This window comes from Phocoena phocoena, chromosome 12, assembly GCF_963924675.1.
Source record: "Phocoena phocoena chromosome 12, mPhoPho1.1, whole genome shotgun sequence".
In the NCBI taxonomy this organism is placed as follows: Eukaryota; Metazoa; Chordata; class Mammalia; order Artiodactyla; family Phocoenidae; genus Phocoena; species Phocoena phocoena.
This window is the reverse complement of record NC_089230.1, coordinates 18,524,093-18,538,754: the sequence shown is the minus strand read 5'-3', so window position 1 is coordinate 18,538,754 and position 14,662 is coordinate 18,524,093. Positions and strand designations below refer to the sequence as shown.

Genomic DNA, 14,662 nt, shown 5'->3' with positions numbered 1-14,662 from the left:
TTTATAGACTTAAAGGGATCATTTCCTTCTCAAACTTCTCAACATTTACAGAAGAGTAGCTCAATCCTTTATATAATGTTAATTCCAAAATAAAATCATCATTGCTCTCAGAAACATTGTCTCCCTCTCTCCTCCCTCCTTTTCTGTCACACACATGCACACAACTAATATGGAGGTCAATGTCAAATCACTGACGTTTACTCTGGAAGACAGCTCTTAGCTAAGACTCTTTAGCTTGTATTGTGACTATATTTTTTGAAGATAAAAGCAAGATCTATGACCATTCTGTAGGTCAGAAATCAAAATGTGGGATATACTACATGTAGAATCTAACATTACCACTGAAAGTAGATTTTCAACTGTTCTCCCCACCCCCTTTCAAATTACAGTGCCAACAACTGAAAAATAACTAATGAACACTACTGGTTTTTATCTCTAGCTGATGAGATGGATTATCAGCGAAATCTACGCCGTGTGGAAGATATTCAATGGGGGTGCTTTGAACAATTATTTTAAAGGGACTGCAGCGGAACCTCCTCTTCTGGTCTGGAAGCCCTGGGAACACATTTACTCTCTGTGCAAGGCTGTGAAGGGTCACATTCCCTTGTTCAATAGCTATGGAAAGTATGTTGTGAAACTTTACTGGATGGTAAGTTTGTGTTCACATGCATTAAAAATTTGTGTGTCTCTCATATTGAAATATAGTTTTCTTACATGCCGATAATGAAGCTAGTAGAAGATGAGGCAGTTTACGAAGGCTATCAGCTGAGTACCTACTGGGGGGATGTCCTGCATATGTAATTTGAGATTAAAAACAACACAGTTGTATCCCCTGTGATGCCAGTCCCCGTGCTTTTTAAACTGATGCTGCGAGGACCATGGAGGGGTGGCCCTCTGCTGCCTCACCCGTCCCAGGTAGGCGGGCTGGGTAGGCAGGTGGACGCACAGGGCTCTCCCCTCTTTGATGTGGCATCAGGGTCATGGACAGGAGAGAGAGCTTGAGCTTGAGCGTGGTCCAGTCCTCTCTTGGTATATGCTACTGACAGGCCTGATCTGATCCGTTTTTTGTCCTGAACTTGAGATGTGTTTTAGTGTTAGCAAATCTCACTCTGACACAGGAAGTATTTTACCTCTGCCTGAAAAGAAGCAAATGGGATAGTAAGAAGCACAAATAGAAAATTCAAAACCTCTTAGTTAATACGGCAAAGTAGACCCACACCACATTTAGTAATGCTAGGTTACATTAAACACCTTTGGGTTCTTAATGGTGGAATGAATGCTCTTTTCTAAAGGCCCAGAGTCACAGGCAGGCCCAGCTACATGATTTGCAGAGCCTTTTGTTCAAAACTTGTTAAGGATTTCAAGACAGTGGTATCAGCACTTTAAACAAAGCATGAGGTCCTTCTGAGTGTGGGCCTCCGTGTGACCGCACAGGCCACATACCCGTGAAGTTGGTCCCGGTCACAGAGAAAGAATCTGTTTGAACATTTGAGGGCATGAGGAAAGGGGATCATTCCATTCTGTATTTCTAAGAACGTGACTTTTTCCTTAATGAGCCAGAGCCATCTGTCTTCCTGGGATGGGGAATGTTGAAAGGCCAATGCTTAGGAATTAATAGGATCACCACAGTGGGAAGGTAAAGAAGGTAATCTTAGCTTCTGATACCCAAAATAGGAGTGTTGTTGTTTTTGATAGTCACAGAAAGACCTTGAAAGTCAAAACGTTGTTAGGAGAGAACATAACCTCCTAATTTCCGTTATCTTCTCTGTTTACCAGTCAGGAGGCAGGTTTGGCTGAGTAGACTTTAGAGTATTAAGTGTGTTCGGAGGAGTGACAGGGAGGATATGGCATTAAGAGCATGGGTACACAGAGGACAGTGTCAGGTTGTAGAAGGAAGGGAAACGCGGGAGGAGTGACGAGGTCCGATGCCTGGGTGTTTGGCTCCACTTCTGCACATTTGCCTAAACTTGAGGTGGGACGAAGTTCAAAATTATTAAGACTTTAAAACAGCCTAAGCAGAACATTAAACCAACGCTGTTAGTTTCTCCCCCATCACCCTCCTCTCTCTCTGCTTCCTGACATCCTTCCTTCTTTTCCAGTTTCCTCCTGGATAGGGGTTGACGTTTATTAACACTATATTCCATTTTGCAAAGAATATGTGATTTATTTCTCTTTAACTGTACTGCTTCCTCGGAAACCTAAACCTACCTAGATTCAGAATTGTTTTTTAATGTATTTAGTCCAATTTGGAACTGTCAGTCTGCTGCCGTCATTTAACCTGTGATAGTGTAGTCCTTGAGCGAAGAGGTCTGGGAGTCAGAAAGACTGAACCTCGTGTCCAGTGGCTTCTTCTGGTTCCCCTTTGGTCTCACCTGAGGAATGGCCTTGAGGGATGCTGCTAGACTGCTGAGTACTGAGTGATTCGACTGATTCCGTATGAATTATTTTGCAGGCCACTTGCTGGCACTCATCACTGAAGTGCATGGTCGTATTCATGCTCACTGAGACTTGACAGAAAGCTTTGCTGGCCCTCAGCATTTCTAGAGCCACTCGTAGGGCCGTATGGGCCTCTCAGGGTTCCTTGCACGCAAAGGCAAAGGGACCGCCTATCTCACGAGAACAGGCATGTAATATATCATGGTACAAATACAGGTGACAATAAAATGTGGTAATTACATAAAAGAACGTAGCAAAGGTCCTGACAAATAGTAGACTCTCAGCACTATTAGTTTCCTTCCCTCTTTTCCGGTGTTCTTTCCTTCCTTCTCTCTCTCCCCACTGCTGCCTCCAGTTGTGGAAGCCAAAGAGATGGTTTGTTCTTCCTCCTGCCCCTTGGTAGAGCCAGGGGAAAAGCACATGATCGGCTTCCCAGATGCTCTCTTGCCCAACAGTGGTTCTTAGGTCAAGATGCAAAAATAGAGGGGATGCGCAGTGATCATAGGCAACGCTCTGCCTGATTCTCCTGAAATACGACTTTGCTGTGGTTCCTTTGCCCAAACTTGCTTAGTTCTTCTGGTATCCCATCAAACCTGTACATCCTTTATATACTTCTTAAATTGCCTATATCTTGCCTACTTATAAAACAGGTTATTTAAAGTTGTGTTATGGAATTGTAAGTGTTCTTTTATATGTTGTAGGTAATAATATATGTGAATATAAAGGAAGCATTTTTTAAATTGGTCTTTTAGCTATGTGTCTTCCACCCAACTGAGACTTGTAATTTTTATGTAGTCAGTTATGTCATTGTTTTTCTTTACAGAGTCTAGGAATTTTTATCATTTAAAGTAAGATACTGTTTCAAGAAAACAAAAAATATTTCCCCTTAGTTTTATTTTAATGTCTGGATCTTTTGTTTTATCTACTGTGAGAAATGAAGAACTGGTTTATTTTTTATTCCAAAACCTCAGCCAGTTGCCCCAGCATTACATACTGAATCTTCTACCTTTTACCCACTGATTTTAAAAACCACTTTTATCATAAAATAATTTCCAATTTGACTGTGTTTGGTTTTGGATTCTATTTTCTTTCACTATCTTCCTTATCCTATTCAGATACCATATTGCTTTAATTATTATGAATTTATAGTTTGTTTTGGTTTTTTAGAATAAAATCCACCTAATACTCTTATTTCAGTGTTTTCTTGGTATATATGTTTTTTGAGTAAACATTTTTTCTAATATTTATCTTTGAACACATATTTATAATTATCCCTTATTCTAGATATAAAAGATATGTTTTTTGAGTAAACATTTTTTCTAGTATTTATCTTTGAACACATATTTATAATTATCCCTTATTCTATATATAAAAGGTATGTTTTTTGAGTAAACGTTTTTTCTAGTATTTATCTTTGAATACATATTTATAATTATTTATCCCTTATTCTATATATAAAAGGTATGTTTTTTGAGTAAACATTTTTTCTAGTATTTATCTTTGAACACATATTTATAATTATTTATCCCTTATTCTCTATATAAAAGGGTTAGTCCTCATCATTGTTTGTTTGTTTTTTTTAATACAGTTTCCTCTCTCTTGAGTACTTTATTTTGATTCATCTTTCATTCAGATGGAGTATGCATTCCAAAGTTTTATTCACTTAGAATATACGTGTGATTTATTTGGGGTAACTTAATATTGAGGTCTATTTTCCTTTATGTATGATTCTTATGTGAATGATAATTTGGTTACATATGGAATACATAGATAACAACCTTTCTGTATTAGAATGCCCGAGTATCTCCTGGGTTTAGTGTTTCAGACACTCATTCTGAGCCTTTACTCTCCACCCTATCTGAAACCCTGACACTCTCTCCCCTGTCTCTGCTTCATTTTTCTCTGTAGCACTGAGTATGAAGCGTCCAGCATCCCATCCACTTAGTGTATTCATTAGTATATGGAAATATATATAAGAAGCTATTACCTTATAGATGTTTTCTTTTTCCAGGTCTTTTGTCCAAATATATATTTCTTGTTTTCACAGTTGGTCCAATCTGCAGTTCTTTTTGTAAAGTAAATACACACAAGCCAAATTACAACACTGTCCTGCTGGTCCTCCTCTCCTTTGGTCCATTCTTCAAAATTGGGACTGTAGTCCTAGAAGGCTATAGAAGAGCACTGATAGCAATGATAATAAATAGATAGACAGATGCAGTTGTTAAAGGGACCAAAACAAGAACTTTGCTGTTTCAGAGGCTGTGTTCATGTGATAGATATGGCTACCTGGTTTTCTGGCTGGTAGAAATCTGTTCTCTCTGGGCTAGGAGCAGACATTTCTACCTCTCTCTCCCTAATTCCCAAATGGTGGGGCTGAGTCAACACCTCTTTGCAGATGAGGTGTAATAAAGTATTAGAGTAAATTATTTCCGACAAGATAAAGTATATTGCTACTTTCTTTTCTTGTCCCTTTCCAGACACACAATTTAATTTTTGATTTTTTTCCTCTTCCAATTCTAATTCACTATTTTCATGTATATCCTTTGGTTTTCACTGCAAATATTTAAGAAAGGTGTTCGTAAGAATATTCTTTGTTACCCTCTACTGCTTGATTCAGGATAATGTACTGGAGATACATCCTCTACCCTACATCTATTTTCCTTCCACTGTCCCATCTTGTACGCCTTAAGGCATACACCTCACTGTTTGTTTTCTTCCATTTATTGATACCTTCTCATTTGTTTCTTATTGGACATTGATTTTTTCCTTCTCTGCCTTATTACATATATTCTCCTCCCCCTTTCCTGTTGTCTCTTGAAGCAATCACCTTAGTCATTTCTTCAAAGTAAACCAACCAATGAGAGCCTCTAGGCATGACATTTAAAGTTCAGATTTTTACACCAGCATATTGTTTCTTCTGTAAAAGTTTTTCCACTTTTTCTAGTTTGGATTGTAAGTAAATAGCTTCAAGTTTCTTTGACATCAATCAAAAATTTATTGGGTAACATAAAAAACAGTATTATAAAACAGAGAAGTTTTCTCTCTTCCTTCACCTGGCCGTGATAACACTGCTACTGGGCCACATGTGGTCTCCTCAGGTGCTTTTCAATGTCAGCATTCCTTGGGCTCCTTGCAAGAAGCAATTAAGTTATTGCTCTCCACTTTAGATACGTATTGCTCTCGGCAGCCTTTCTCTGAGTGCTTTCATTTATCTCTGAATAAACAGAGAAACTCACACCTTGAGACCAATACTTTTCCCCTGTTGCCATCTGTCTATCCATATAAAAAACATATTATCTTTTATTTCTGATTAACCTTTGTTAATTAACTTATTAAGTGCTTAACCCTTTAAGCACTATATTATCGTAGAATTCAGAGTTCTCAAACTGTGGGGTGCAGAACACACCAGCATCAACATCACCTATCATGTTTCCCATACCCCCCACCCCACAGTCTCTGGGCAGAGCCTGCAGTCAGCATTTGAAACAACTCTCTCCCACCCAGTGACATGCCATGACAAATTATTTTTCCATCATTCAATTACATTTTTCCAAAATGGAAATGTTTTTGTTCTCAGTTCATTATTATTAACATTATATATGCTTTTATTAAAAAAAATCAAACATTATTAAAATGTTTAAATTAGCCAGTGGAAGCTCCCTATGACTCTACCTGCCCAGACAATCATAGTAAATGATTTCTGTATATCCTCCTAAACTTTTTTTTACAAATATATGTAAATCTACTATATATAATCTATACTGACAGTAAGATCATACGTACTCATCATTTTGTATTTTTTTTCCTAACCATGGACATTTTTATGCTAATATTTATTGATCTACCTTGCACTCCATTGTTTAAAGATGACAATAACTATAGTTGACCTTTGAATAACATAGGTTTGAACTGCCCAGGTCGACTTGTATGTACTTTTTTTCAATAAATACAGCACTATGGTTATGTTCTATCCTTGGTTGAATCCTCAGATAAGGAGGGTCAACTATGGGACCTGAGTATCCCCAGATTTTGGTATATGTGGCTGATTCTGGAACCAGTCCCCCACAGATACCAAGAGATGACTCAATACGTATTTGCTAATTTCATATTGACAGACATTTAAGTTATGACCAGTGTTTTACCAATACAAACAATGCTCTAAAATAGCGTCTTCGTGTATATATTTTTTCCCATTTGTGTGACTTTTCTCAGCTTTCTACATGTGTAATTTTTCTGTCAACATATATGCAAATTCTTAATTTTGATAAGTATATCCAAGTTACTCGTGTATTTTGTGTGTAATTTATATTTGATACAATTGGGTCTTGTCCGCAATTTTGTCTACTCTGTTACTTCTGTTACATTTTATACATTTCCTTTTTCTGTCCTCTTATTCATTTCCTGAACATTCTGTAGGATTCCATTTTGTTTATCTCTGGTATTTTTTTTTTTAACTATAGTTATTTACAATATTGTATTAGTTTCAGGTATATAGCAAAGTGATTCAGTTATATATGTATATGTATATTTTTTTCAGATTCTTTTCCATTATAGGTATTGAAGATGTTGAATATAGTTCCCTGTGCTACACAGTAAATCATTGTTTTTTATCTATTTTATATATAGTAGTGTGTATCTGTTAATCTCATCCTCCTAATTTATCCCTCCCCTGTTCCTCTTTGATAACCATAAATTTGTTTTCTATGTCTGTATGTTTCTGTTTTGTAAATAGATTCATTTGTATTATTTTTTAGATTCCACATATAAGTGATCTCATATAATATTGGTCTTTCTCTGTCTGACTTACTTCATGTAGTATGATAATCTCTAGGTCTCTCCATGTTGCTGCAAATGGCATTATTTCATTTTTTTATGGCTGATTAATATTCCATGTATATATGTACCACATTTTCTTTATCCATTCATCTGTTGATGGACATTTAGGTTGCTTCCCTGTCTTGGCTATTGTAAATAATGCTGCTATGAACATCGGAGTGCATGTATTATATCTTTTAGAATTAGTATCCCTAGTGTTTTTGAGTATATCTCTTTGTATAAATTTTTTGTAGTGGTGGCTCTAGGGATTAAAATATACATGCATAGCTTATCACAGTCCACTAATATCAACATTTTACCTCTTAAGTTGGAATATAACTGCTACCTTTTAGGCCCCTTTACATCCCTCCCTCTTTAGAATCATTGTCTTAAATGTTTCTTGAACACATATTGAGACCCTCATGAAAAATTTTGCTTGTAAATGTCAAAAATAATTTTAAAAGCTCAAGAGGAAGCTAATACTCTATCGTTTAGCAATGTGCTTACTCTTTCCTTTGCTCTTTCTTTACTCCTAGTGTTCCATTTTTTTTTTTCTTTTTTTGCCTTTGAAGAATTTCCTTTTGCCACTCTTTTTGAGCCAGTCTCCTGGTGACAAATTGTTTTATCTTTCCTTTACCTAAAAATGTTTTTGTTTCACTTTTATTCCTGAAGAATATTTTCACTCAGTACAGAATTCAGGGTTGACAGTTCTTTCCTCATCGTATGCTACTTTCTTCTGGCCTCTGTGGTTTCTGGGGAGCAATCTGCCGTTCTCCTATAGGTAATGTGTCTTTTCTCATTGGCTGCTTTCAGGCTTTTTTCTTTGTCTTGTTTTTTAGGATTTTGAATTTAACATGTGTAGATTTCTGGGTGTAGATTTCTTTGGAATTATCCTGTTTTGGGTATTCTGAGCTCCATAAATCTGTAAGATTATGTTTTATGATAAATTTGAGAAGTTTTCAGCCATTATTCCTTCAAACCTACTTCAGCCCTACATTCTTTGTCCCTCTTTTTTTTTGGACTCCAATGACATGAATGTTATATATATTTGCATTGTCTTACAGGCCCCTGAGGCTCATATTATTTTTTCAATCTATATCTCCCTTATTGCTCATAATTTCTATTGATATAACTTGCAGTTCACTAATTTCTGTCATTTGCATTCTGCTATTAAGGGGTTTGTTTGTTTATTGTTTAATTTTAAATTCAAAATTACTATTTTTTCCTCTTTCATATTTTCTATTTCTTTGCTGAGATTTTCTATTTTTCATTTGTTTCAAGAGTGTCCATAATTATTTGTTGGAGCATTTTTATAATAGCATATTTACAGTTCCTACCTAAAAATTATAACCTCTCTGTTATCTTGATTTTGTGATCTGTAGATTGTATTTTCTCATTGAAATTGAGATGTTCCTGGGTTTTGGTATGATGAGAAATTTTGGACAGTTTCCTGGACATTATTTGTGTTATATCTTATGACTGTGGTTTCTAATTAAAATTTCTATTTTAGCAAGTAGTCAGCCTGTTTAGTTTTGGAATGCACACCCTGGATCACTTTTGTGGGCTTTGTTTCAAATCTCAATTTAGTTTGTAACACCTGTATAGTGCTATTCTGTTACCCAGAGGATAGGACTCCATCCCACAATCTCCTTATCACCACCTGAGGAGGGGGAAGTGTGCTTCATTACTGCCTGGGTAGGGTGTGGAAATAAGAGTTCCTCCAATAGGTTCTACCAGGCCAGGCACCTCCTCTTTACTGCAGGAGGAGGATGGAAGTCAGTTCTTTCCACTGACTCTTCTGGGGAGAGAAACTGCTTTGTTAACTTCAGAGCAAGTGCAGAAGTCAGAGCTCTACCCTGAGTGGGAAGGTACCACCTATTACTGCAGTAGAAGTAGGGAAGTGAAGTCAGAATTCCATAGCATTCATATAATTATGACCATTCAGGTTTTTGCTGAAATTTCTGTCCACTGATTGCTCTTTTCTTGATCTTTTGTAATTGTGATTTGAACTATTATTTATAAAACAAGTTTTTTATTTTCCTTTCAGGGTGGTCATAGGAGGAAGAGGGTATAAACATACGTAGCCATTTAGTTATTGTGACCTGGAATTGAAGTATGGAAAATAATAAAATTTGAACATGACTGTATTCTAAAGTATCTTTTATTAATCTATGTTTATCTTAACAAAAAGGTATCTTTCTTTACAAGCATTCTATAATTAAACATTGTGATGGTCTTTTAAAATTATGTGGCACTAACACAGTAAACTCAGTAAAAATGTCCAATATACATCATTTACATGCAGTGACAAAAAAATACCAAATGCAATAATAATTCAATGCCCTATGATGAGGTTTCAAAAATTATTTGTGTTTATGTATACATAACATTTCATTTACTCATAAATTTAAAGGAGACAACTAACCAATGTATTAATATCAGTGAAAATTATTATAACCTTAGTCAAATTATGTTTTAGATATGTAATGTTGAACATTCATCCTTGTGTATTTTTATGTAACAGCTTTATTGAGATACAATCCACGTACCATACAATTCACCCATGTAAAGTATACAGTTCAACAGTGTTTAGCAATCAAAGCATTCTGTATTGAAATATGTAATCACTGATCAGCTGGAAGCAGATGATACTTGTTAAACTGGTATAACAAAGTTCTTATGGCTACTTAAAACTTTTCCTTTGTAGGAATCCAGATAGCCCCTTTGAAATTTTTTTTCTGAAAATCAAAGTGTGAGAAGGGAGCTACTATTGCTATTTTTTACTGTGGTAAATTATACATAACATTTAGCATTTTAAGCATTATAAATGTACAATTTAGAGACAGTATGTATTTTTACAATGCTGTGCAATCATCACCACTATTTATTTCCACATTTTCATCATCCCAAATAGAAATTCTGCATCCATTAAACAATATTTTCTCATTCCCCTCTCCTCCAGGCCCTGGTGGCCTCTGTTACACTTCTTGTCTCTATAAATTAGATATTTCCTGGTACTTCATGTAAGAGGAATCATACAATATTTGTCTTTTTGTATCTGGCTTATTTCACTGTGTATTCTTTTGGGTCGTTTCACTTAAAATTAGAAGAGAGAGTAGCTAAACACCTGTGACTTTAAACCTGTCTTGCCCTACGTCATCCATAAGGAAATAAAGAAAAAGTCATATAACCACTAAATAAGGCAGTATGAGTTCAGTTACAGGTGTCATAAAAAGAAAGCATTTTTCACCCTATTGTTCCTATCTACCTGGGAAAGTTATACTGTTCCTTGAATCTTGAGTTCAAATGTCACCTTCTTGTGAGGACATCCCCCAAGCAAAACTAGTCACACTTTCCTTTCTGGTCCTAGAGCATTTTAAACATATTACATTTTATATTTGCCTATATGCCTTCCCTCACTAGTCTGTAAGCAATTCAATGGTATAGATATAGGCCATGTGTTACAGATCTTTGGGTTCACAATGCTTGCGTCACTGCTGAAATATTTCTTGGGGGAAGAAATGAATTCAAACTAAAATTTCACATGTAAAACCAAAGTTTAAAAAAATATTTGAGTTCACAATCATTAATTTTATCGTTTACCTCAAGCTTTTAATAATGAAATAATATGTATACAGGTAAGTGTATAATGATTTTATTAAATAAATTATTAATTAGCTTTATGTTAAAAAATAGATCTTTAAACAGGAGTAGGAGTAATATGGTAATTGGAAGTATAAGATCACTGAGGATATAAGGATAAAAAATAATTACTAAAGTTACATTTGCAGAATTTGCATTATGACTGTATTAAGTTATGTAATCAGGTCCAAACTTTCCATAATTGTGTGGTATTTTGGTTTTGCTATTTGAAACGCTTCAATTTACTGCATTATGTAGGATGGGGCACCCTAGAATGTGCTAAAAGACCTCATAAATAATCATACTAGTGATAGAGATATAGGCATGCTATAATTACATTAAACAAAATAATAAGGTAAAACGCTCAGACAGAGTAGTATTGAATACCAGTATGTCAGTCATTAGATGTAAAATGATAAAATAAAATTATGAAACAGTAAATAATAATGTCAGCAGTGTACAATAATGTATGAGAAAAAATAGTGTTAATCACTGATAATATATTCCTTTCTTCTCATCTTTAGGGTTGCTGGAGAAAGATAACTATTGATGACTCTCTGCCTTTTGATGAAGAAAACAATCTATTGCTTCCAGCTACAACCTATGAATTTGAACTTTGGCCAATGCTTTTGTCTAAAGCTATCATTAAGCTGGCAAATGTGGAGTAAGTAGAATAAAAAATTATCGCTCACTTGTATAAAAACAAACAGGCAAACAACAGCAACGACAACTATACTTCTGTATTGCATAGTTTTATTTTTCAAAAACTCAATTTTAAGAAGCCTTTTCTCCAAACAGTGTAAACTTTCTAATATAAAAATAAATATGCCAAAGCCACTGATTTGAAATATTGCATTAGCCCACAATAAGACAAAATTCCTCCAAGAAAAATACTAAAAACTTATTCTACATCCAGTGTTTCCTTATAACGAATGGAAAGTCAGTCATGGAAAATTAATCTTCAACTTAATGAGAGAAAGAAGTTGTTTTGTAGGGGAAACTATTGGTTCATGTAAATACTGAATAATGTACACTGGAATCCAGTTAAAGTTTTAGGCTCTGTTCATGCAGCAATCATTTACTAATCTTGAAGCCCTGAACTCTTCTGAAGGATGTCAGTGTGCTCCTCATACTTTTGGTAACATTGTTCCTTTTTATACATTCAGGATGAAAACTACTCATGTTTCCTTCAATATTCTTGTGAAATCTGCTTGTGTCTTATATACCTGCATGACTTGTAAACTGCAGACATGTATGGGACATGTCTGCTATGTTTATTCTCTTAGCTTCCACTTGTAGAGACCTGTGGTCCTTCCGTTCTGGCCTGAATGATGCAAAAAATCTTTGATGCCTGACTTGCAAATGCATGGCAGCTGTGTGTCTCTGCTCGGTGGGAGAATTCTCACACACAGTGCACCAGCTTGAATTTGACACCCTTCCCCCTCCTGCAGTGTGTCACCGCCGCTCCTTTAAGAGGCCACTCCAGCCATTTGCTCAAAGCTCAGCCCCCTCCCCTTCTATTATTACACATAGCACTGTCAGTCAGTAGCCTGGTCTGATTTTTTGTGGATTTTCATTTAGCTCAGCTTCCTTTTTCTCTCCCAAAGCCACACAACGAAAACAACCCCTCCTACTGCCATCCTTTTCATCTCTCTTTTCTCTTACCAACCCTCAATTTTCTATTGGAAATTTGTTTTACCCAGCTTGCAACACTTAATTTCAATCATTTTTAAAAGCTCAGCTCAGATCATTTTAGGTAGCTGAATACTACTAAGTGTTCAAAATAGTGACAACTATGTTTGTTTATTTTTGAAAGAAAATAATGTTCTTAATTCTCAGACCTAACTTGAAGTTCTGAGAATTAGAGCTGCAAGGCCAGTGAAGCAGTAAATGTGTGACCTGCATAATTGGAGTAGCATTTTATCTTTCTTAAAGCTACAGTTCAGTAGAATTTTGTAGCAACTTGAGTAATAGAATTATTGTTATTTTTGAAAAATAAATCCAACTTGAAAATAAAGGACCAGACTTAATGTAAGACATTTCTTAGGCTTACCAGTGGAAATCACTACATGGTCCAATTTATATTCGTCCAAAAGTTTTTCTCAGATTTTATAGTAGATAGTAAATATTTTATGGGAGTTTTAGCTTTCTACCTTAAAAAAGTCAATATTTAGTAGTTATTTAAATACCACTAGGAAATATGCAAAGGAAAAAGAGTTACTTTTATGGGGTTTGCACCGTCACATCCTGAATGTTAATATGATTATTCAAAGAGGAGTTTAGACTGTGAATTATCCCACTAGATATTAGTTATCTTTGAGATATGTAGACATATCACAATTTATAATCTGTAAACAAGAAGCCAATGTAAATTTTTAAATGATGGAGCATGTGACTAAGATAGTAAGATTTCTTTCAGAAGAAAAAGACATGTATGCCGGTCAATACCATCAGTCATCACCGTTGGCATAAGGTGGACTGAAGCTCTGATTCCTGAGCAAAACATAGATATGGCATTTGCGTGTGTTAATGAAAATAGACTAATCACTTCAGAAAAAAAAATTTTAACAAAAGGATTAAAATGAGAAGAGCAATATTTGATCAATCACGGCCTCATTTGACTTTATGCTATGGTGGCAGATCCACTCTTTTCTACAGGATAGAATGGATGTTTCTGGTTCTCTGAAATTATCTAAGGATTTGATTAAAGATGTCTGATGCCCATCTTGTCCTGCCATGTGTGAGACTGACTTAATACACAGCTTCATAGGAATCTTAGAATAATTACCGAAACTAGAAAGATGAAGGACACTGCCCTATTTTTAAAAGACCATGATAATATATTGAATATATAGAATAGATTATATATCATCTATATATATTTCCCGATATATAATATGTATGGATATGTTTATGACGTTAATGCTTTATATATATGACATTTTAAAATAAAGCTTGTGGGCTTCCCTGGAGGCGCAGAGGTTAAGAATCCGCCTGCCAATGCAGGGAACATGGGTTCGAGCCCTGGTCCGGGAAGATCCCACATGCCGCAGAGCAGTTAAGCCCGTGCCACAGCTACTGAGCCTGCACTCCAGAACCAGCGAGCCACAACTACTGAAGCCCACGCACCTAGAGCCCGAGCTCCACAGCAAAAGAAGCCACTGCATTGAGAAGCCCGAGCACCGCAACGAAGAGTAGCCCCCACTCGCCGCAACTAGAGAAAGCCCGCACGCAGCAACGAAGACCCAACGCAGACATAAATAAAATAAATACATTTATAAAATAAAGCTTGTAAGCATGTTTTGTAATAGATATGAAATTTTATCTTTGGATCTATTTAAGTGCCTTATCAAAACAAGTCATCTGACTGTTGGAAAAGTATATTCTTGTGCTCTAATGTATAACCAGTAGGACCCCTACATTTATTATTATATCACTGCTTATTAGAGATTCCTGTTTTTTATAGACCTCTCTCTGTTTTCAAATGTTATTGACCATACTATTGTGTATTTGCTTTTTTAGCATCCATGTAGCGGAGAGGAGAGAACTGGGAGAGTTCACAGTGATTCACGCACTCACAGGATGGTTACCGGAAGTCATTTCTCTCCAGTACGTTTGACCATTAAGTACTCATATATTTTTTTATCTCTTCCCCAGTAAGGTTTCTTTAACTAAAATATTCTTAGTCTTTAAGAAAATTTTAAAAATTGTCACATTTTACAAAATGTTTGGAGAATGACATGTTATAGTATTATAAAAAATTCCTTGA

At 35.6% G+C, this 14,662-nt stretch overlaps 1 protein-coding gene across 1 annotated transcript in view; it reads left to right on the top strand.

Annotated features, from left to right (window-relative positions):
* Window positions 1–14,662, top strand: part of ADGB (androglobin) — a 176,574-nt gene that overhangs the window by 42,248 nt on the left and 119,664 nt on the right. The window contains 3 exon segments of the mRNA XM_065888845.1: window positions 440–649; window positions 11,418–11,557; window positions 14,416–14,502. Of these exon segments, the coding sequence (XP_065744917.1) occupies window positions 440–649; window positions 11,418–11,557; window positions 14,416–14,502 (437 nt within the window).